General features: G+C 43.3%; 1 protein-coding gene across 2 annotated transcripts; it reads right to left on the reverse strand.

The window, feature by feature from the left end:
• Nucleotides 1-21,724, reverse strand: LURAP1 (leucine rich adaptor protein 1). 2 transcript variants are annotated; one of them, XM_029947795.1, is made up of 3 exons: nucleotides 21,489-21,724; nucleotides 10,880-11,922; nucleotides 1-204 (listed from the first exon to the last, which is right to left on the reverse strand). In XM_029947795.1, the coding sequence occupies exons 1-2, from the start codon at nucleotides 21,684-21,686 to the stop codon at nucleotides 11,401-11,403; spliced, it is 720 nt and encodes a 239-aa protein (XP_029803655.1). In that variant the 5' UTR covers nucleotides 21,687-21,724; the 3' UTR covers nucleotides 1-204; nucleotides 10,880-11,400. The 2 variants fall into 2 exon arrangements, 1 of the variants encoding a protein (XP_029803655.1); XR_003911839.1 differs by lacking the exons at nucleotides 10,880-11,922; nucleotides 21,489-21,724 and adding an exon at nucleotides 8,777-10,868.
• Between the last annotated feature and the right edge of the window lie 3,127 nt (nucleotides 21,725-24,851).

Below are 24,851 nucleotides of genomic sequence, written 5' to 3' on the forward strand. Positions count from 1 at the left end.
TCCATAGACATACCTCATTTTATTGAGCTTCACGTTATTACACTTGGTAGATATTGAAGTTTTTACAAATTGAAGGCTTCTTGCAATCCTGTGTCAAGCAATCAGTGCCACTTTCCAACAGCATTTGCTCACTTTTGTGTCTGTCACATTTTTTAATTCTCTCAACATTTCAGACTAGATGAGGATTTCAGCTTTTGTCCACTCCTGTAGAAAAAATCTGGAGTCAAAGTCTAGCCAAGTTAGCTTCCTGCTGAAACAAAAACCATTTTTCAAAGGAACATAACAGAATTCAGAATTCCAAAACATATCATTCTTAATGTCCAGCATCCAACAAAAAGTAGTAGATAAATGAAGAAATGTGATTCATATAAGTCAGTTAATAAAAACCTCCCCAGGTGGCGCCTGGGTGGTTCAGTCAGTTAAGCGTCTAACTCTGGATTTTGGCTCAGGATCTCATGGTTTATGAGTTCAAGCCCCACATCAGGCTCCAAGTTGACAGTGCGGAGCCTGCTTGGGATTCTTTCTCTCCACTCTCTCTCCCCCTCCCCCAGTTGCAAGCACACATATGTGCTCTCTCTCTCTCCAAATAAATAAACTTAAAAAAATAAAAAATAAAAATCTCTCCCCAAATAACACGGGTGTTAAAATTAGCAGACATGAATTTTAATGCAGCAGTTATTAATAGTTTCAAAGACAAGAAGGAAAATGTATACACATTAGATATCTCTACATACCCATTAAAATAGCTCAAATTCAAAAGGCTGACAATATTAAGGGTTGGTGAGGATGCAGAGTAACTGGGACTCACATACATTGCTTTTTGGAATATAAGATGGTACAAGCACTTTGGGGAAAGAGTTGGCAGTGTCTTACAAATTTATACTTGCCATATAACTTATCCATTACACTCCCAGGTATTTATCCAAGAGAGATATTTATTCAAGAAACAAATGTTTTTTAAAAAAAAGGTGACAAAAAGACTTGTACATGAATGTTCACAGAGTCTTAATTCAGAGCAAAAATACTGGAAACAACTAAAATATCCATCAAAGGTGAATGGATTAACAAATAGTGGTATATTCATACAATGGAATACTTCTCAGCAGTAACAAGTAACAAACTCTTGATAAATACAACATGTATGAATCTTAAAAACATGATGCTGAACAACAACAAAAAAGGCAGACATAAAAGATTACAAATTGTATTATTCTACCTATATGAAATTTTGAAGCAAGAAGAAACTAATCTTGATTGACACAAAGCAGATCTGTGGTTGCTTGGAGCCAAGGCAGGAGAGAGCCTAACTGCAAAGGGGCAGGTGGTACATTTTTGAAATGATAAAAATGTTCTATGTATTGATTGTAATAATAATTACATGAGTGTATACATTGTCAAAATTCATCAAACTATATACTTAAAGTAGGTTCATTTTCTTATATGTAAATTATATCTCAATAAATTTTATTTTAATTTTTTAAAAATAAAATGAGAGCAAAAGAAATACAAGTTCAGATCAACAAAAACAGAGAATCATCACCACCAGACTTGTACTGCAAAAAAAAATGCTAAAGAAACTTCTTTAGACTAAAGGAAAATGACACCAAATAATCTAGGAAGAAATGAAGATCACCAGAAATGATAAATAGGTGGGTGTGGTAAGAAGAATAAAGTCCCATCAAAGATGTCCTTGGCTTAATCTCCAGAATCTGTGAATATGATAGGTTACCTGGCAAAGGACAATTAAGGTTGCAGAGGGAATTAAGGTTGCTAATCAGATGACCTTGAAATGGAGAGATCATCTGGATTATTTGGTCCAGAGAAATCACAATTATCCTTATAAATGGAAGCGGGAGGCAGAAGAGTCAATGTCAAAGAGCAGATGACCTCTAGAACCTGGAAAAGGGAAGGAAACAGGTTCTCCCCTAGAGCCTCCAGAAAGAACGCAACCTGACTGGCACTTTGATTTTAGCCTCAGACTTATTTCATACTTCTGACCTCCAAAACTGTTTGAGCCCCCGAACTGTAAAGTAGTAAGTCCACATTGTTTTACACCACTAAATTTATTGTAATTTGTTACAGCAGACATAGGAAACTAATACTGTGGTTTAATATGAAAGTCTGGCTTAAATTTTTTTCTTCTGTTAATCTCTTTAAAATCCTTATTATATGTTAAAAAAAAAAAGCACTATAAACTAGATCCTGCAGTTAACAACACATGAACATGTAGTACCTCTGACTTCAGTTGTTCCAAAGACTGGGCCAAAGTTGGAAAATGGACCTACAGTGCTGCAAGATTTCTATGCTTTATGTAAAGTAGTAGAATACTTATTCTATCAATCAGTGAGGGAGGGGTGTTAAAATCTCCAAATAGGGGAGCACCTGGCTGGCTCAGTCAGAAGAGCATGTGAATCTTGATCTCAGAGTTATAAGATTAAGCCCCACGTTGGGGGTAGAGATTACTTACAAATAAGTAAATAAATAAACAAATAAACTTAAAAAACAAAACTCCAATTAGGATTGTGAATTTGGTTTTTCTCCGTTTAGTTCTGCTGATTCTTTTCTTCACATAATTTGCAAGCTCTTTTATTAGGTGCATACATGACTTACATGTGAACCACATATGTATTGATCTTTTAATCATTATGAGATGTCTCTCTCTTTCTCTAGTAATTCTCCTTATCTTAAAGTTTATTTTGCCTTATATTTCCTTGGATCAGCATTGGCATGGGATATTTTTTCCCCAAGTTTTACTTTCAACTTATTTATATCTTTGTATTTTAAGTACATCTCTTGTAGATAGCATATAGTTGGATGTTGCTTTTTTATTCAGACTTCTAGTCTCTGTTTTTTAATTGCAGTGCAATTGTAAGTGCACTTACATTGTAAGACTGCCATTTTTTATTTGTTTTCTATTTGTCCAATCTGTTGATAGAACAAGCAAATAAAAATTCATCAAGGATATACTAAACCAATACTGTCAAATACTTTGACCTAATTGACATTTACATAACATCATACACAACAACTGCAAAATGCACAATTTTTTCAGGGGATATGGAAATTCGCCCGGAAAGGTCATATTCTGGACCACAAAAAAGTCCCAATAATTTTTGGAAAATTGATACTTTACAGAGTATATTTTCTGGATTTAAATTAGAAATCAATAACAATAGCTTTCTAAGAAGTCTCAAGTATTTGGTAAGCATTATACTTCCAATTAACTCATGGGCCAAAGAAGAAATAAAGGAAATCATGAAACATTTTTAACTGAATGGTAATAAAATATATTTAAAAATGCATGATATGTAAGTAAATTGGTACTTAGAGAGAAATTTCTACCTTGTATTATAAAACAGAGGTTTAAAAAATCAATTATCGGGGCACCTGGGTGGCTCAGTCGGTTAAGCGTCCGGCTTCGGCTCAGGTCATGATCTCACAGTTCGTGTGTTCAAGCCCCACGTCGGGCTCTGTGCTGACAGCTCAGAGCCTGGAGCCTGCTTCAGATTCTGTGTCTCCCTCTCTCTCTGACCATCCCCTGCTCGTGCTGTCTCTCTCTGTCTCTCAAAAATAAATAAAAAACATTTAAAAAAAATCAATTATCTAAGTTTTTACCTAAGAAATTAGAGAAAGATGATCAAACTAAACCTAAAATAAAATAAAGGAAATAAAGATTAGAGTAAAATTCAATGAAATACAAAACAAACAATAGAGAAAATTAACAAAGCCAAAAGTTGTTAATATTAATAAATGGGTATAAAAATATTAATAAAATGGGTAAATGCCAACCAAGATTGATCAAGGATAAAATAGAGTAGCACAAATTATTTATATCAAGAAGGAAAAGGGGTGCCTGGGTGGCTCAGTCGGTTAAGCATCCGACTTCGGCTCAGGTCATGATCTCACGGTTCATGGGTTCGAGCCCCACATCGGGCTCTGTGCTGACAGCTAGCTCAGAGCCTGGAGCCTGCTTCAGATTCTGTGTCTCCCTCTCTCTCTGACCCTCCCCTGTTCATGCTGTCTCTCTCTGTCTCTCAAAAATAAATTAAAAAAAAAAGAAAAAATTAAAAAAAAAAAAGAAGGAAAAAGAGGATGTGACTACCGATTTTACAGACATCAAAGGATAATATGGAGAGGATTCTGGGAAGATGATGGCAATGGTAACAGCATAGTTTTTCTTCCTCTTCAGATCCCCACATAAAAACTGACGCAGGGACTGGAAAGTAAAATTAGAAAGAAAAAAACATCGACAACATTTACAACAAAATTTGGTGACTGAGCTATTTCCACAGCTCCCAAATACAAGCAAGTAGGAACAAACTACCAACAGTCACCAGACCTGCACAGGAACAGCATCTGTAAGAGAAGGAAGAAATAAAGGAATGGCCTCTGACAGAATAAGGACCGAAGAACCCGAACAAGCCTACAGGTAGTCACTGGAATCAAAACAGGTCATTTGAGAACAGTGAGTGAAATGAGGAGGAATCTGCTGTCTAAAATACAGGTGAGTGCAAAGGGCCTGCAGTGAGGTCTAACTGACCCACCAAGGCTGCCTTCTAGGACCATGCCCCACACTGAGAAGCTGCTTATATGTCCCCATTAGGATGGGGACAACACTCACGTGCGCTCTCTAAACAAGCAAATAAATAAGTAAATAAATAAATAAATAAATAAATAGAAAAGCATTTTTAAAGGTTGTATGCTCTACCAACTGAGCCAGCCAGACACCTCTAAAATGACTGAACTTTAAAGAAAATGGAAAAAAAATCCTTTGGGCATCTAAACACACACACCTGCCCACATACGAAAAATTAAATTATCATTAGACTTCAACAGTAACATTTTATGCCAGAAGAAAATGAAGTAACCTTTAAGAGACTCAAGATAGAAAAGTGGGAAGCTAGCAAAACACACTTTATAAGTATAAAGGGCACAAACTTATCAACATGAAAGATCTTGAAGAATATTGTCAAGTGCCCTTCCTGGGGAATTTAACTAGAAATCAGCTATAGAGGCACTTGGGTGGCTTAGTAGGTTGAGTGTTCAACTCTTGATTTCCATTCAAGTCATGACTCATGGTTCATGAGTTCAAGCCCTGCTGACAGCACAGAGCCTGCTTGGGATTCTCTCTCTCCCTCTCTCTGCCCCTACCCACTTTATGCTCGCTCTCTCAATCTCTCTCTCTCTCTCTCTCTCTCTCTCTCTCTCTCTCTCTCTCACACACACACACACACACACACACACTAAATAAACTTAAAAAAAGAAAAGTAAGTCAACCTCAGAGAACCAAAGTGAATAGAATGACTTATAGAGATGAATATTATAAGATGATTTGTGGAACTAGAACTATATAAGCGTTAAGAAGAAGAAAATATAGATTCACTACAAAGTTTTTTAATGAGGTAGAAAATGGGAAACACATTTGCAAAATACTTCCTTAATGTTTTCAGTGATCATATCAGTGAGAGTATTGTTATTCTGAGAGTGCTTTGTGTAGGAGATAAAAGAAATGAGTAATTATGGATTATTCTAATTCTATTATCACCTGTGTTCTTGAAAACTAAGATTCTTGGTACAGAAAAAAGAAGCTAGACAAAAGATTGAGTAAAAGCTCTTTAATCCTGAGTTTGAATCAAAAGTATCAATATGTACTCACAAGGCATTTCACCATATGTATGTTTGTGTGTCTGTGTATATATGTATGTGTATGTATGTAGGTGTATACGCTATACAGTTAACCCTTGAAAAACACAGGTTGGAACTATGCAGGTCCACTTATACCTAGATCATGTCTTTACAAATACATACAGTACCGTAAATGTATTTTCTCTTCCTTATAATTTCCTTAATAACATTTTCTTTTCTCTTGTTTGCTTTTACTGTAAGAAAAATATATCATACATATAACATACAAAATATGTATTAATCAACTGCTTATATTATCACTAAGACTTCTAGTGAACAGTATGTTATTAGCAGTTAAGTTTTGGTCAAAAGTTATATGTGAATTTTCAACTGCGCAGGGGGTCGGTGCCCCTAACCTATGCCATTATTCAAGGGTCAACTGTACTATTTTCTCTACTTTCGTCTGTGCTTTAAATTTTATATGATATAAAACAAAAGTAACTGCAAGTGATTAAAAGACATTAAATTAAAAATGACAAATTCACAATAATTTAGAGAGAGAACAAAACAAAATCATACAACACCAAGTTGCTAAGGGATCAATTCACTACTTTAAAAGGGATAGATTAGGGAAGAGATTTAAGCATTCATCTTGCTATTCTAGTATAAACTTTATTTTAGGGTAACCAAATGGTCCTAGAGGATGTGAATAAGGTTTTATGTATAGAATTAGAATAAAAGAGGAATAATATCACTAGAAAAGGAATCATTTTGTAATCTCTAGTGAAATGACAGATTTATAAAATGGTCATTAATGGATGTTAAAACAAATTGCCAAAGGTTGACAGGAATTTTATGATCCAGAATCAGGCTCTCACCACCTGGAAATGGAAGGAGGCTGGGGCCTGAAATAGCCAGGGGAAGAAAGCTGTCGAAGCAGGAACACCTGTGCTCCTGTGTAAGTGAAAAATAAATCTTTATTGTGTTAAATCACTGAAATATGGGGCAATGTGTTATGGAAGTTAGCTTATTGGAAAAGAATACCATTTATATGTATTAAAACATATAAGTGAACAATTATCTATTTTTTTTAAAGATACAAACATATCCAAACACATACTAAACACATTAGCGTATATGCCTAGGTCAGGAAGAGGAATGAGAATAGGGATCAGGGATCAAAAGAAGGAAATAAAGCTATAAAGAGGTCTAATATCAACTGAGGATGAGAGTTCACCAAGCTATGAGGAGCATGGTTTAACCTATTAAGGAATAAAAAAAAAAAAACTAATTTAAGGAGACAAGGAATCTACCCTTTCTAAAGAGAGCCCAGGCTAGTTCACTGGTAATTATCTTCAGCCTTGCACAGAATGGTTCTGGAGAGAGGCAATGCTGAAGACAGAGTCTGCTGGAACCCTTCACCATGTTCATCAAGAGAGTGTCAAGCCTGAAAATTCCCTAAACTGAGAATTTCTCCCATTAGTCTCAGCTCTCCCCTGGGAGTGATGATGCAAGAGGCACTTGCCCTTCTCCAGACTTGGGAGCTGGACCTGGCCACCGTCCCCTTGGCCACCACCTTTCCACCACCCTTCACTCCAGGCTGAGGGAAGCTGGACAAAGCAAAGAGGCTCATTCTGGGCCTGGATGCAACCCTCTGCCCACTCTCCATCTCTGCCTTTGGTAGGCTGAATAATGGTTCTTACTCCAAAGACATTCATTTTCTAATCCTCAAAACCTATGAATATTTTACCTTTTATGACAAATGGACTTTGGTGTTTTATTTATTTTTGAGAGAGAGAGAGAGAGAGAGAGAGAGAGCGTGCAAAGACAGAGATGGAGCATGAGCAGAGTAGGGGCAGAGACAGAGTGCGAGGGAAACAGAATTTGAACCAGGCTCCAGGCTCGGAGCTGTCAGCACAGAGCCTGACGTGGGGCTTGAACTCATGGACTGCGAGATCATGACTTGAGCTGAAGTCAACAGCCCAACCAACTGAGCCACCCAGGCACCCTGATAACAAAAGGGACTCTGAAGAGAAGATGAAATTAAAGATCTTGACATGGGGAGATGATCCTAGGTCATCCCAGTGGGCCCAATATAATCACAAGCATATGTAATCACAATATAATCCTCAAAAGAGAGAATTAAAAAGAGAAAATGAAAGAGTGGAAAAAGAGGTCAAAGAGAGAAGATGCTATCCTGCTGCCTTGAAGATAGAGGAAGGGACCATGAACCAAGGAAGGCAAGCAGCCTCTAGAAACTATAAAAGGCAAAGAAATGGATTCTTCCCTAGAGTCTCCAGAAGAAATACAGACCAGTCAACACCTTGACTTTAATTTGGCCCAGTGAAACTGATTTCGGACTTCTGACCTCCAGAACTGTAAGATACTAAATTTGTGTTGTTTTAAGCCAATAAGTTTGTGATCATTCGTTATAGCAGCAGTAGGAAACTAGCATACTGACCCTGCTGCTAGGCAGCAAACCTATTCTCTTAGGGGAGTGACGTCTGCAACAGTGGGGAGCGAGGAATCAGAGAAGACTTCTGGGAAGCCCCTGCAGCCAGACTGACCCAGGTTCCTCTTATAGTTGATTTATTACCTATCTGACCTTAAACAAATATCTAAGCACCAATACATTGTTAATAATGCACTATTTATAGGGTTGCTAAGAATTAAACAGAATAATATTTAAATTACCTACTATGACCTAATTACCTACTTTTTAAAAAAGAAGTCCTAACTCCTTGTGGGTTTACACACATTCATTCTTCCATGCATTCAACAGGTGTCACTGAACACCAAGTGGTATCTGGAACCACGCACACAGGAAACCTGCAAACCCCAGCATTTCTCCTCTAAGCTGCCACTGAGCTTCCAGTTAGCCCAACAATCAACATTACAGCCCCATCCTAACTGCAGGCTCTTACACTTGCCCACCCCCAAGGTCTCAGACCTCCTTGATGGACTCATCCTGTCAGCACTACCCTTTACCCTCCTTGGCATTGTTTCTGCAACTTCCCAGAGCAGTCTCATCTCTGCCTTTACCCAGCTGTGCCTATCCAACTGTGCTGTTGACCTGCGGAGCTCCCCAACTCCACAGGACCCATCTGAATTTTCTAATCTCAAATCTCCCCACCCCCACCCCACTTCTAACCTCCAAGTCTGAAATGCTCAGCTCTCCCTCCATAATGTCTGGGCCTACTGGCCCTCCCCAAGAAAACGGTTTGTCCAGGATGATTTTTCTTATATCTGCAGTCCAGACTCATGCAGCTTTTACCCAGTCGAGGTCCCAGGTTCTCTTTCCTCAGAGCCTGTAGTGCTTTCTCCACACACTGAGCTGCCTCTCTAAGGTGGGATTAAGAACCCACATATTAAAACATGGAAAAATTGCTTTCTCACCTTTGGGTGGTATTGAGTGGGTGGGGTGGGGAAATAGTCTGGCCAAAAGATGGCACTGTGGACAGACAAGCAAGGAATCTGGGTTCTCTAACCTGGGTCTTGCCATGGATCTACAATGGGTGACACTGGGCAAATCTCTGCCCTCTCTAGGCCTGCCTCTCTAGCCTGTCTGTGTACTGAAGGGGCAAGTCTTCTGTAAGGCTGTACTTGAGCTTGGAGATTCTAGGCAGCTACCCCTGGCTATGGTACATTATGGCCACAAGAGGGCGCACAACCTCTTCCGCTCAGAAGTTTGTAGCCTAACCAAACAAGCTTCAAAAAGGAATACAAACTTCCAAGTGAAAATGTAGTTTACCCAAGGCACACTACAAAATGGCAACAGAGCAGGGACTGGAGAAGAGCATTTGAATTGCTAGCTTAAGGAGAAGTCAGGAGCCCAAGGCCAGAAGAGGTGTTCCGGAGAGGTGCTACTGGAAAGTAGCAAAGGAGGAAAAGGCTGAGAATATGCTTGGAGACCTTGATCACTTTGAGGGGATGGGAGAAGAGCGGGTCTTTAGGGGAGAGCTATGGAATGAATGTTGCCCCAAAAGGATTGGGGCGGAAGTTGCAGAACAAAACTTGAGGAACTTAGGGGAAGTGGAGATGAACTTGTCTTCCTTCCCTTCTCCAGTATAGAATGAAAAGTAGAGAAATTGCAGGAGTTATTCTAGCACTTGAGGAAACTCCTTCTCCTGAGGGAAGGCACAGCAAATAGGTAAGGATCACCTGACACCCTGTTCTTTCTTTTTTGCTTTCCAATGATTAGTTTCAGACCCCAGGAAAGACAAGGACCAACATATAGGCAGTTAGCTAGGGCTCATAGGGTTAATCTCCAAGAAGTCATTCTCTGACATCAGCCACAGCCCTCTTTTCACAACCCCCCCCACACACACTTGTTCCCTCGTAGGGCCCCAAGGTTGGCAACTTCCCTGAATTCCTTCTTTGCTGTAATTCACTAGGGCCCTAGGACCCAGGCCCAGAGCCAGTCCCCTGCTCCCTCTTCAGGTCCCAGGAGTCTAGCGCTTGCGCTAAGGGAGGAAGGAAAACAGCCTTCCTCTCAATCTCTCCCCCTCCTAGGATGTGGGTCTTAGGACCAAAGAGCCTCTGTCTTTCCCTGCCACACCCCCACAGTCCCATTGTAGCCCAGACAAGGGGATTTCTTGTGTCTCAGCCTTTGGCAGGCATCCTTGTGACCAAATGGTGGAAGGTCTGGGGCAGGGTGGGGGAAGGGAAATCATAGGATCACAGAAGACACCTCCCCTCTTTGGAAATTATGATACACCCCCAGAGCTCTTCAAGCTTCTCCCTCTGATTCCCATCAGCAATGGGTAGAGAAGGGGGTGGATGGGGGGCTCATCTGCATATAAAAGGCCAGAGGCCCCAAAGAAGTAGAAGTGTAAACTGAGAAGGTGTGGAGACACAAAGGCTGAACCTCCTGGCAGACTGATTTGGAGCCAGAATACAAGAATGGGGGCAACCCAGGGAAGAGGTAAGACAGGGGACTGTGGCAGGGCAGGCCAAACAAACCTTTGAGAGCTGTGGGGAGAGGCTCCTGCATTTCCCTCCCTAAAATCACAGATGTAGGAGTACTGGCATCAAATAGGAATGCAGTAACAGAGGAAGTGAGGCCCTCTAGAACACAATGAAAGCACCCTATTTAAAAAGTAAGAACCTTTCTGAAAAGAAGCACAAACATCTGATAGTGAGAAGTTTTCCTATCAGGAGGGGTGATATGATCCCCCTCGCAAGAAGTAATGGAATGGAGAATAAATGGTATGGTCTCACTTAGCAGCAGGGGCTCAGACACCCATATACTGACCTATCACCACTACGAGACCGGTACAGAGGAAAGTCTATTCCATCCTGGCAGGAAATGACATCACTCACCAGACAGGAAGGGATGCTTCTACCAACCCCAGAGGCTTCTGGGAGGGCCAATCCATGGAAGGTTGGCCCTGAATGTCCATGTCCCTCCACAATTTTCCATGGCTAAGACGGGGCCAAGTCTCCTAGACGTTAGGTGAGGTAATTACATGCCCATCTCTTCATCAGTGATCTCCCTCAAATCCTTAAGTAGTTGGAGGGGGAAGAGGAAGAGATACAATCACACCAGAAGCCACAGGTCAAGCCTCTAGAGTCATTGTATCTATGTAAATAGCTCTAGGGTCCCAATAATTGAAGGATAAAGGCAGAGCCTCTTCAGGGAGGAAGGTTGGTAAAGCCAGGTTTCTGTAACTGGATTTCAGTGCAGCCTCTTCCTAAACCCAGAATGAGGGAGAATAAATTTCTAGGAATATCAGGGCCTAGTGATGAAAGAAATACAAAAGGATGGGAAAGTTATTACAAGAAGGTCACATCATCCTGGCACTGCCCCCAGTACCAGTGGGCCTCAAAGCCCAGCTTAGCACTTTCATCCTCTACTGGTTCGGGAGGTCCACCTTGGAGCCCCTCCCCTGGGGGCTTCCATACAGCCCTCAAGTTCCCTAGCCTGGTGGCTGTAAGTTCCACCTCTGTCCTGGCCCTGTCCCCACTGGGTATAACCTTTGCCCAGTCCAACTCAGGACGGGGAACCCCAGGGGGGCCCTGTTCATCCATCTCGCTGGGGGCCACTGTGTCTAGGAAACTGCCAATGGAGACACTGTCCAGCCGGTCAGTGGTGCTGGTGTCTGGCAGGCTGTCCCAGCTGCCTTGCCTTGAGCGGCCTGGACTCCCGCCTGTCAGGCTATATTGGCTGCTGGTGAGGCTGCTGCAGTGGCTGGTCAATGTCCCTCGCTCCTCCAATAGCCAGCGCACAGCCTCGATGCCCTCATTCAGAGTCACCAGCTGCTGCAGGATCTTCACATCAATGGCTCGCAGGTAAGCCTGGGGGAATAGGAGAAGGAGTCAATCTGAGCTTCTGAGCCATGCCTTTCCCAAACGTTTCCAGAGTCCCCACTTTGTGGTTCAGCGAACCATGCTTCAATTTCAAGAAGCAATGGGAATAGAAGCATGGTTGGTTTAGAGTGTGGGCTTTAGAAGCAGACAGGTTGCAGTTTAAAATCTCAGTTCTGGGGGCACCTGGGTGGCTCAGTCAGTTAAGCATCCGACTTCAGCTCAGGTCATGATCTCACGGTTTGCGAGTTCAAGCCCCGTGTCAGGCTCTGTGCTAACAGCTCAGGGCCTGGAGCCTACTTCAGATTCTGTGTCTCCCTCTCTCTCTGTCCTTCCCCCACTCATACTCTGTCTCTCTCTCTTTCAAAAATAAATAAACATTAAAAAAATTAAGTACTCAACACAGTGCCTGACACAGAGTAAAGTCTCAGTAACTGTTTAGTATTGAAATCTGATCCCACTGAGCTTTAAACTTCATAGATAGGGCATTAACTATTGAACCAGTCCAGATTCAAAGAATAGCCTGATAGGGAGTCTGGTGTTAATTAGGAAGTAGACTAGGCCAAAAGGAGGCAGGAGCTGGGGAATAAACAGGAAGTTAACCTGGCTCCGCAGTCCCTTCAGGGTGTTGGTAGCAATTGCTCAAAGGGTCAGGATCCTGCTGGCCAGGGATGCAGGGCTTCTCTTCACCACACACCAGTCTCCCTGTCTATACTGGGAGTAAATTTGACTTAACAGGTAATCTCTAGGGTACCTCCCACCTCAGATGCCCTAAATTATCTTCCCCAAACACAAGTCTGAATCTGCCCCCTGCTCATAAACCCTTCTGGGCTTGGCATTGCTCTTAGAGAATTAGATCTAAATACTTTAGCAGCAGGCATTCAAAAGGTGCCAAAATATGTCCCCTGCCTATCTCTCTAGCTTCACCTTTAGCATACTTTCCTGGGATCCCCCACCCCCACCCCGATTCTGTCACACATGACTTTCTGATTTCATTTTATTTAATTTTCCTTTTAAGTAAAGTAATGGATGCACATGGATTAAAGAGGCAGAGTTCTGTGAGATTTATCATGAAAGTGATAGTCCCCCATTCTAATCCTAAATCTCTCTTCCCAGAGACAACTATTATTCATTTTTTAGCTGTTTATTTTCATACTTACCTTCTAATCTCCAAATAACATGCTATTTACTGACTTTTAAGTTTTAGGTGTTTTCTATTGCCTTCCCATACGATACAAGTTTAAGGATTTAACTTTTTCTTCCTCCTCCCCATTCCTCTGCCATCCAGACACCTTTCTCCCTATATTCCAACATATGCAATAAAATGAGCTATTCAGTATTTACCTTATTAGGATTTGGAAATGCTATTCATGGCTAAGTTGTACAGTTTACTATGGTTACTTTTAATTTCATGTTTTCCTTAGAATAATAATTATTATAATTATGCCTTAGAATAATAATAAATGATGTTATAAATATTATTACATTATTATATTATTATTACTACTACATACACTACTACTACTACTCTTTTGCTTAGTTTGCTATCTAATCATCAGTAAGTCATCCCCAAACCCAATTGTCTGAATTTTCCTCTCAAGGCTTTTAAACATATCACATCTTCTATCTACTCCATGTTCTTAGAGGCAGCTCTGCAGGAGGCTTTTTATATATAAAATTTTTAATGTTTATTATTTTTAAAAACTTTTAGGGGCGCCTGGGTGGCTCAGTCGGTTAAGCGCCAGCTTCAGCTCAAGTCATGATCTCACGTTTCGTGGGTTCGAGCCCCACGTCGGGCTCTGTGCTAACAGCTAGCTCAGAGCCTGGAGCCTGCTTCGGATTCTGTATCTCCCTCTCTCTCTGACCCTCCCCTGCTCTCACTATCTCTCTCTGTCTCTCAAAAATAAATAAAAGACATTTAAAAAAATTAAAAATAAAAACTTTTAATGTTTGTTTATTTTTGAAAGAAAGAGAGACCGAGTGTGAGTGGAGGAGGGGCAGAGAGAGAGGGAGACACAGAATCTGAAACAGGCTCCAGGCTCCAAGCTGTCAGCATAGAGCTCAAAGCAGGACTCTAACCCACTAACTGTGAGATCATGACCAGAGCTGAAGTTGGATATTTAACCCACTGAGCCACCCAGGCATCCCTATTTATTTATTTTTGAGAGAGAGAAAGCATTAGCAAGTTGGGGAAGGGCAGAGAGAGAAGGAGACAGAGAATCTCCAACATGGGGCTCAAACTCATGAACCGTGAGATCATGACCTGAGCTGAAATCAACAAGTGAGATGTTTAATCAGCTGAGCCACCCACGAGTCCCAGGAGCCTTCTGATCTGCCCTAATCTGTACCTGCTGCACAACCATCCTCCAGGGTTCCTCCTTCACTATCATCCTAGGGACTCCCTTTGCCTCTTCCCTGAGTTGGAGCCCTTATTCCCTGGATTCTATGTCTTCTTCTTTCTTGATTTACTCCTTTATTATATGTGTGGTGCTTTTCCTCCAGTAGCTTTCTTCAAAAGTCTACCTAGGATGTACATTTGTTGAAGCTTCACATGTTTAAAATGCTGTTATTCTCCCCTCACAGTATAGACACTGGATGGGTATAGAATTCTAGGTTGAAAATAATTTTTCCTCAGGACTTAAGGCATTGTTCCATTGTCTTTTAATTTCCAGTGTTAAAAAGTATGATTCCTGGTTGTTTGTATGTGCCCGTATTCCTATTCTTTCTGGAAGTTTTTAGGCTCTTCTTTTTTTCCTAGTGTTTTTAAAAATTTTTTTATTTATTGTTTTTAAGTTTATTTATTTTGAGAGAAAGAGAGTATGAGCCGGGGAGGGGCAGAAGGAGAGGGAGTGAGAGTCTCAAGTAGGCTCCATGCTGCTAGCCTAGAACCTGCCATGGAGCTTGATCCCATGAACTGTGAGATCATGACCTGAGCTGAAATCGAGAGCCGTACGCTTAACCAACTGAGCCACCCAGACACCCCTGTTCCCAATGTTTTATGTTATCCCAATAATCTGCCATGTTGTGGGTCTATTTTCATCCACGGAATTGGCCACTTATTGGGCCCTTTTAATCTGGAGACTCATCTCCTTCAGTTCTGAGAGATTTTCTTTATTTCTTTCATGATTATTTCTCCTCCACTATTTTATGTTCTTTCAGGAAATCCTATTATTTGAATAGAGGGTGTCCTGGACGGATCCTTCTCTCCCCTCTTCCATCTTTTTCTATATTTGTTCTAGTCTCTGAAATACTTCTACGGAGTTTTTCATATTTTCCTATCATGTTTTAATTTCTAACGTTCTCTGAACATTTTCCTTTTTATAGCTTCCTATATGGCTGCAATATTATCTCTTATCTTTTTAGGGAATAATTAATGATTATTTATAAGTTCTTATCTTCCAATATTATCTCTATTTCATTCAAGTTGCTTTTTTCTATTTATGTCTATACAGTTAGAGGGTCTCAGCAGATGTCTTCTAGCCTTTAGGAGCTGTTCATACTTCAGAGTGGTCTCTAAAAACACTCATTGCAAACTAGGAATTATCTGACTGGGCTATTTGGGTTAGCCCTAAGTCAGTATCTCTTGTGGTTACTTTCTTTTTTTTTTAAATTTTTTAAAATGTCTTTTATTTATTTTTGAGAGACAGAGAGAGGCAGCACGAGCAGGGGAAGGCCAGAGAGAGAGGGAGATACAGAATCTGAAGCAGGCTCCAGGCTCTGAGCTAGCAGCCAGCACAGAGCCCGATGCGGGGCTGGAACCCATGAACCGTGAGATCATGACTTGAGCCTAAGTCGGACACTTAACCAACTGAGCCACCCAGGGGCCCCTCTTGTGGTTACTTTCTCTTGGGTTCACCATATTCACCATATTATACCCATATTGAGAATATAACATAAGGAAAGCTGCCACGGAGGGGGAAATGCTGGAAGGGTATATCATAACATTTAGTACATTTTTACTTAATCCCTTTTGCGCTCAACTTTGTTTGTTGTCTTTCAACCTGGAGACCTTTGGTTCTAGTTGTTTTTCTTTTTAATATATGTCAATTGATAAATGTTTATTGAATTATTCAGTAAATGATTGTTTTACATCTAGAATGATAAACCAATATATAACAAAGTATTTGTACACTGAGAAAAATATAGGCACAGGAATTAAACAGATGAGGATTCAAATTCCAGCTATGCCATGAATGAACCATATGATTTTGGAATTTTTTTCCCCCTGTAAACCTTCATTTCTTCATTGTTCAACTGACTGAGCCACCCAGGCAGCCCTCTTCATTTCTTCATTGTAAAATGAGGATACTATTTTTTTATTTTTAGACGAGATCGGGCGTGTTCAGGGTGGTATGGCTGTAGACTATTTTTTTATTTTTAATTAATTAATTAATTAATTAATTTTTAAGAAGTCTCCATACCCAGCAATGGGTGGGGCTTAAACTCACAACCTTGAGATCAAGAGTTATATACATACCCTACCAATTGAGCCAGAAAGGTCAAGGACACTATCTAATTTAAAAATTTATTTTAAAAAATGGAAGGGGGCCCTTGGGTGGCTCAGTTGGTTAAGTGTCTGACTCTTGATTTCAGCCCAGGGCATGATCTCATGGTGCATGAGATCACCCTGTGTTGGACTCTGTGCTGAGCATAGAGCCTGATTAAGATTTTCTCTTTCTCTCTCTCTGCCCCTCCCACTCTTGCACGCTTGTTCTCTTCTCTCTTTCTCTCTTCAAATAAATAAATAAACATTTAAAAAATAAAAATAAATGGAAGGAATGTATTAACATGCACAGGATACTGCCTGACAAGTATTAGTCCATAAATGGTAGCTATTTGGCTTTACATATTACTATGGTAAACTTATATACCAAGGCATAAGCACAGAACAAAATTCTGTACCTGAAATTATTTGTGACTTTGGAATACTATCACAACTCTAGTTCAATGAAACAGATGGTTATTTGGTATCTGAGTTGTCTAATGATTTACAAAGATAATGGAGAAATTGTCCCTACTTAACAGAAACTTGCAGGGGCGCCTGGGTGGCTCAGTCAGTTAAGCATCCAACTTCAGCTCAGGTCATGATCTCATGGTCTGTGAGTTAAAGCCCCGTGTCGGCCTCTGTACTGATACCTCAGAGCCTGGAGCCTGCTTCAACTTCTGTGTCTCCCTCTCTCTCTGCCCCTCCCCTCCATCTCTCTCTCAAAAATAAATAAACATTAAAAAATTTAAAAAAGATACAAGCATAAACAACTGAAATACCACACTATATAGATTTTATTCCTATCATCTTCTCTCCTATTTCTGTTGTCATAATGGTTTCATGGCTTTAAAAATAGTCCTTCTATTGGCTTTAATGAAATTAAAGGAAATGTAAGTAGATGCATGGTGTTCGATTTGCCATTTTGAATTGGAATTCTCACCAACTTTAGTCATTCCTCAAGCCCCAGCCTCAAATGCCACCTCCTCTAGGAAGTCTTCCCTTGCTCTTCCTTAAGAAAGAAGTAATCCCAGGCGCCTGTGTGGCTTAGTAGGTTAAGCATCTGACTTCAGCCCAGGTTATGATCTCACAGTCTGTGGGTTCGAGCCCAGCCTTGGGCTGTGTGCTGACAGCTCAGAGCCTGGAGCCTGCTTCAGATTCTGTGTCTCCCTCTCTCTCTGCCCCTCACCCTGCTTACACCCTGTCTATCTCTCTCTCAAAATAAAATAAAGATATAAAAAAATAAAAAATGATAAATAAATGATAATAAATTATAAATAATGATAATAATAATTAATCCATTCAGTTATGAAACAATATTTACTGGGTGTTCTTACAGGCATTGCATTGTGCTAAAGGAAGGCTCTCAGCCTCAGAGAGTTCACAATCTATGGGTAAGATAAGACAATGATAAGACAATGATATAAGCACTAAAATTCAGTGTGGCAAATGCTAGGGGAAACAACTGCTATACAGAGGGCCACGGGTACCTGGAGGGCCATAACCCAACAAAAGGAGGTAAGAAATGCTTCCTAGAATAAGGCACATGAGTAGAGACATTAAGGTTAAGTAGGACTTAGCCAGACTAAGCGGTGGAGAGAGGCGTTCCAACCAGAGGAAACAGCACGTAATCCCTCCAATTCAAAGTGGCCTTTCCAGGGATGCCTGGCTGGCTCAGTCAGTAGAGTGTAGGACTCTTGAAATTGGGGGTTGAGGGTTCAAGCACCATGATGGGTATAGAGATTACTTTAAAAAAAAAAAAAAAGTGGCCTTTCCAGAGTACAAATCTGACCATGTCACTCCTTAATGAAAACTCTTCCAGGAAGCCCACACTGGGTTCCAACAACACTTACCATCCTATTCGAGTTAGTCTGTGTCCCTCCTTCCTGTGAACTCAGACTGTGAGCTCCCTGAGAGTAGGTTCTGCATCATTCATTTATGGTGCTTAGCGTAAGTTGGATAGGTCAAATTAGGATTTGTAATTCTCTTGCCTTTGCCATCTTTGGCCCCTCTAGTGGTCTCCAGGATTCAGGGAGTTGAATTTTACCATGCTGATAAAAAATGAATCTGAGGACTAGATTCTATAGTCCTGTGACAGTGGGATTCCCTGACTCTGACAGCATCACTCCCCAGAATAGAAAAAAGCAAGGCTTTCTTGCCAGAAAAAGAAACACTCATTCCACACCATCTCTTTGGAAGCAGAAAGGTATAAATAGCTCAGAGAGATGCAGCCTTAAAGGCCACTCCAACCCAATTCTCTTCCCAGGGGGATTCAGGTCCCCTACTCCCCCACCTAACACATACATATTAAGAGTCTCTGCCCAGCCCTGGGGGCCATAAGCATGGCTCCCTCATCACTCAGTCCAAATCAGGCCCTGGGGTAAAGCCCAGAGATTCCAGGCCCAGCTCCCTGGCCACAGATTGAGATTCTCAGACTATTTTTACTAGGACTATATGGCCCACAAGCTCCTGTCCCCTCATCTTCCAACAGGCAGAAAAGCTGAGGCCAACAGAAAGTCAGGGCCCTGTTAAGATCTCAAAATGATTCAGGAGCTGAGCCAGGACTTGAACCCAGGTCTTCTCCCTCCTAGCCTACAGCTTTTTCTCAAGCTGCTCTGTGGGGGTGGGTTGTCGCAGCAACAGTGCTTTGGGTGGGTGGATTAAGTAGGGGAGGTTGCTATTGTTTCCCTTTCCCACAAATCCCAGAGTCTAGCTGGTTCAACTCAACCTGTGAGAGGGGGTGGGAACCAAGAGGAAAGGAACCTAGAAGCAGGAATAACCTTGGTCTCAAGAGCAGTCCCGCCCCCTCCATGCAGGATTGCTGGGAGAGGGACAGTTGAAGGAGAGTATTAAGACGGCTTGAACTAGGGGCGCCTCTGGTGGCTCAGTAGGTTAAGCCTCCAATCAGGTCAGATCTCACGTTCGTGGGTTCGAGCCCTGCATCAGGCTCTGTGCTGACAGTTAGCCCAGAGCCTGGAGCCTGCTTCTGGTTCTATGTCTCCTTCTCTCTCTGCCCCTTCCCCTCTCATGCTCTGTCTCTCTCTGTCTCAAAAATAAATAAAAACATTAAAAAAAAAAAAAAAAGATGGCTTGGACTAGTTCTGCCCCCAGTGGCTCCAAGGGAAACCCCCTGCCCTGCCCTGCCTCGTCCTCCCTGGGTGCAATCCAGTGGGCAGGGCAAAGTACACGGAGATATCAATGACACCTTGGCCAAGGAGAAAGAAAGGAATGGGGTAGGTAGTGAGCCTTTCACTGTTCTGGCCCCTAAGCAAGCACCCTCCTTTGAGCCTTTAATGGGCAGCCTAGGGTCCCAGGCCAGGCTGGGTCAAGAATGGCCTGGCCAAGAATGCAGAGGCCTGGGGCTCCTGGGTGGCTGAGTCACTCAGAGCCTGGAGCCTGCTTCAGATTCTGTGTCTCCCTCTCTTTCTGCCCCTTCTTCACTCAAACCCTATCTCTCTCTCTCTCTCTCTCAAAAATAAGCATTTAAAAAAATGCAGAGACCTGATCAGAAGTTAAACGCACCCCCACTTATGGTTTACAAACAGGTAATCTCCATCAAAGGCATAAGAGTTCAAGTCAGAGAGGAGGCATCGCTCTACCACTGGGCTCCTGGGTGAGCCCAGGCGAGGCCCTGAACACCACCAGCAAGCACGCTTCATCCGTGCTATGGGGGAATGGTGACAGCTCTTCTCACTTCAATGACGTAAAGTGTCTTTAAAGTGTCTGGCACAAAGCAGATCTCAATGGCAAAAATGTAAAGTGCAGGCAGATCATCTGGATTCAAAGTCTGGCTCTGCATTTCACTTTTTGTATGACCTTGCACAGTTATTTAGCCTCTCTATGCCTCAGTTTCTTTATCTATAAAATACCATTTGCCAAATAGGGTTGCTGTGAGGATTAAGCAAATATTTTGTAAAGTGCTCAACATGATGCCTGGCACCACTTTGTACAAAGAGGCAAAGTTGAGCCCCTCCCTTAGGTGGGCAGTCACAGCCCTACTCTGAAGAATTTGGCACTCACCTTCAACCTTCAGGGCCAAGTGCATTCAAATCCTTCCCCCAGGGAGCCTTCCCTGATTACTCTGCCCACAAGGCTCTCCTCTCAGCCTTTCAGGCTGTCTAGGAGCCCCCATGCCCTCCTTGTCTGCTCTCTCATAGCCCAGCCTGGCACAGAACTGGGCAGACAGTAGGACTCCAGAAAGACCTATTAGCTGACACACTCACTGTGGCCTCCTGGTTCTAAGCCAGAGAGAATTCTTTGGTTCCCCAGAACTGGCTGTAAAGTGGTGGCAGGTGTGAATCACCCCCTTCACCGGAACCAGAGCCTTGGGGTGCCTAGGCAGCCCCAGATGCCCTTCTGGCTCTGAATCTAGACTAGCAGCCACAGGGGAGAGGGAGGGTACCTGTTTCCTTCTCTTCTCCCCGAGTAGTTACAGATAAAATATAAATATCCAGTATACTTGGGGGGCTTCGAGGTGATGGAGCCAAGGCTGATGGTGCTGCTACTCTGCTCAGGGTCTAGGAACTTCCAAATATTTTAAGTGGGGGTGGGGGAACATAGCAGAAAGGGAGGATGTTTTTAGTGGCCCTAGTCCAGGAGGTTTTCCACCCAGACCTCTTCTGTGCTAAATCCTGTCACTGACACTGAGGCCTCAGAGGAGCAACCTGGGGGTGCCCAGTTTGCCGGAAGAGAAGAAACTGGTTGCCCTCTAATGGTGGCCAGGGGATAGATGGCACCTGGTGGAGGGGTGGGGTGGGGGGAGATTTGTGCTGTGCTAGGTTCTCAGTGCTTCCCAGTCCTCACCCCTCCCCTCCCAATTATTTGGCAGGAAAAACTTTCCAGATTCCTAGACCCCGTGCCTCCCACCTCAAGTCTTCAGGACCCATCAACGCCCCACTTACCCTTGGGAGGGGCAATTAATGGACCCCAGGGTTTAAGGATTGATCTGGGAGGGACCCTGAGGAGTAACGTAGGGAGTTTTAATGCTCTCCTCTCCTGCCCAACTCTGCTAAGTCTGTCCCTTCCAGCCCTAGCTGGGGAGTCCATCCCCCTGGCCCATGGAGCCCACACTCACCAGCTCCATCCTCAGCGCCATGATCTTGTCCCCCAGGCCGTGGCCCGTGCTAGGCGCCCCCGGGAGCAGCAGGGCGCCAGAGGTTCCTGGCTCCCATTCGCCTCGGAGCCCGCGGAGCAGCCCTTCAGGGGTCTTCCTGCCCACCTTGCCCTCCACGTCTCGAAGGTCAGGCGATTGGGACTCCGCAGTCCCCTCCATGTGGGCCTACCGCTGAAGAGTGCTGGGCGACTGGACCGCTGGATCTTGTTCCCGAGGGTCCTCCTTTCTCCGCTGCTAGCGCTGAGCGGGACTGGTGGGTCCCCGCCCGCGCCGCGCGGGGGCGGGCGGAGGGCGCCGTAACCCTCAGAAAAGCAGCGCAGAGGCGTGAGGGAGTTGAGTGAGTGAGTGAGTTCGTGTTCGAGGGTTGGCACACAACGTCTGAACGTCTGGCCCTGGAATGGGTGGCGCTCCGCGATTTGTACTTGAAGGAATGCTTGGAGAGTTCAGTGCCTTCTGCCCACTCTTCCAACTGAATCCAGCCAGGCACACAGTAGGCGCCCCATAAGTGTTGCAGAACAAAGGCTAAATAAGCATCGTCAGTTAGGAATATGGGAGTTTAAGAGACCTGCAAAGGGTTTTGAAAGACTTCCTGGAGTAGGGGGAGGCTGGGTCTAAAACAGTGGTTAGAATATAGCTGGTTATTGACACACACACACACACCCCACTTTCAGTGTATCCACTGAATTTATTTTTTTAAGTTTGTTTGTTTGTTTGTTTATAAGTAATCTCTACATCCAACGTGGAGTTCAGACTCACAATTGGGAGGGAGATCAAGAGTTGCAAGCTTTTCCAACTGAGTCAGTCAGGCACTCCCCACCCTCAACCCCAGCCACTGAGTTTAGATTATAGAAATAGTAACATTCTGTGCCTTGTGGCTCAGTTGGTTAAGCAAGGGACTCTTGGTTTAGGCTCAGGCCATAATCTCATGTTTTGTTGGTTCAAGCCCCACATCAGGCTCTGTGCTGACAGTGTGGAGCCTGTTTGGGATTTCTCTCTCTCTCTCTCTCTCTCTCTCTCTCTCTCTCTCTCTCTCTCTCTCTCGCTTTCCCTCTGCCCCTCCCCTGCTTGCTCTCTAAACAAACAAACAAACAAACAAACAAACTTAAAAGAAAAGAAAGTAATGTTCTTCTGGCCAATGAGAAGCAATCAGTATTAAAGATGAAAAAGTCCGAAGGGGCCAGATATGCTTGATCCTGTAGACTGATGCTTCTTTTTTTTTTTTTAATGTTTATTTATTTTTGAGAAAGAGAGAGAGTGCAAGCTGGGGAGGGTCAGAGAGAGAGGGGGATACAGAATCTGAAGCAGGCTCCAGGCTCTGAGCTAGCTGTCAGCACAGAGCCTGACACAGGGTTTGAACTCACAAACCGGTAAGATCATGACCTGAGCAGAAGTTGGATACTTAATTGACTGAGCCACCCAGGCGCCCTAGGGGCATCTTTTTCAAATGCTAATAAAATGTGTTGCATTTTCTTCTCTTTTCTAATACATACTTATTAGGAAAAATCACCTATTACCTCAGCTTCTAAGATAAGTACTGTTAACATTTGGGGGGATACCATTCCACCATTTAGGAAGCAGGTGGAATATGGAGAGCTCAAAAAAAAAAAAATCTAACTGTTCTGGCTTCTGGCTTCCTCCGCTTTATTTTAAAACATTCTCCACAGGGCGCCTGGGTGGCTCAGTCAGTTAAGCATCTGACTTCAGCTCAGGTCACCACTCATGACCTCATGGTTCGTGAGTTGGAGCCCCGCATCGGGCTCTGTGCTGGCAGCTCCAAGCCTGGAGCCTGCTTCGGATTCTGTGTCTCCCTCTCTCTCTCTCTCTCCCTGCCCCTCCCCTGCTCACCACTCTGTCTTTCTCTCAAGAATAAACGTTAGGGGCGCCTGGGTGGCTCAGTCTGTTGAACATCCCACTTCGGCTCAGGTCATGATCTCGCGGTTTGTGGGTTCGAGCCCTGCGTCGGGCTCTGTGCTGACAGCTAGCTCAGAACTTGGATCCTGTTTCAGATTCTATGTTTCCCTCTCTCTCTGACCATCCCCTGCTCGCGCTGTCTCTCTCTGTCTCTCAAAAATAAATTAAAAAAAAATTTAAAAATAAATTTAAAAACAGGAAAAAAAAGAATAAATAAATGTTGAAAAACGTTTAAAACATTCTCCACAAAACAGTAAAGGTTCTCTTAAATAGGACTATATTGGTCCTCTGCTTACAACTTCATGGCTACCCATTCACTTCAAAAAAGCGTCTCCAGGGGCGCCTGGGTGACTCAGTCGGTTAAGCGTCCGGCTTCGGCTCAGGTCATGATCTCGCGGTTGGTGGGTTCAGCCCTTCGTCGGGCTCTGTGCTGACAGCTAGCTCAGAGCCTGGAGCCTATTTCGGATGCTGTGTCTCCCTCTCTCTCTGACCCTCCCCTGCTCGTGCTGTCTCTCTCCGTCTCTCAAAAAAAAAAAAAAACCCATTAAAAAAAAGCATCTCCATCACCTAGAAATTTGTTAGAAATGCAGTATTCTGCTCTATCCCAGACTATGAATCAAAAGCTCTTTTATAACACCCTCCAAGTATTTCTGATGCAAGGTAAAGTTTGAGAATTACTGTGTTAAGCTAAGTGCTTTATATGTATTATCTCATTAAACTTTCACAACAACTCTGTTATTGTCAGTATAGGGCAGGAGTTGAAAGTGGAATCTGAAGCTGGGATGCCTGGGTTTGAATTCTAGCTCTCCCAGCTTTGCGACATTGGGCCTCATTAGTCAAAGCACCTACCTCATGAGGTTGTGGAATTAAATGAGTTGATGGAAGTAAAGTGCTTGGAACAGTGACTGGCATAGAGTAAGTATATAAGCATACCCCCATTTCACAGATGAGGGAACCCAGGCTGAAACGTGCAGTGACTTGCCCAAGCAAGGTCTTGGGTCATGGTAGAAGCAGGTTTTTAATTCTCCTTAGCCTCCAAAGGCATACCCTAGACCTCATACCCTAGACTTGGGTGTAGCTTTGCCCAAGTAAGAGGAGCGAGTAGTTGTGTCCGAGGCCTGTAGGCCCTCTGACACTGGCATTCCTAGTGGTCTTGTCCAAAGGTCTAGGACTCCGACTTGAATCGAGTTTGTCATCGGCGATGCTGGAGCCCAAGACGTCGGGGATGGGGGAAGCGAGGCGGACGGATCGGCTCTCCCCCAGCAGCCACCCCGCCCGCCAGTTGCGAAGCAGCCGGGGCGGGGGGTGGAGGGGGACGCTGAGTACTCGTAGTACTCAAGGGCTGCTGACACCCGCCGCCGCCGCCGCCGCCCCAAGCGCCGCCCACCGCCCTCTCACCCCGCGGCGGCGGCG

This window comes from Suricata suricatta, chromosome 8, assembly GCF_006229205.1.
Source record: "Suricata suricatta isolate VVHF042 chromosome 8, meerkat_22Aug2017_6uvM2_HiC, whole genome shotgun sequence".
NCBI classification, from domain to species: domain Eukaryota; kingdom Metazoa; phylum Chordata; class Mammalia; order Carnivora; family Herpestidae; genus Suricata; species Suricata suricatta.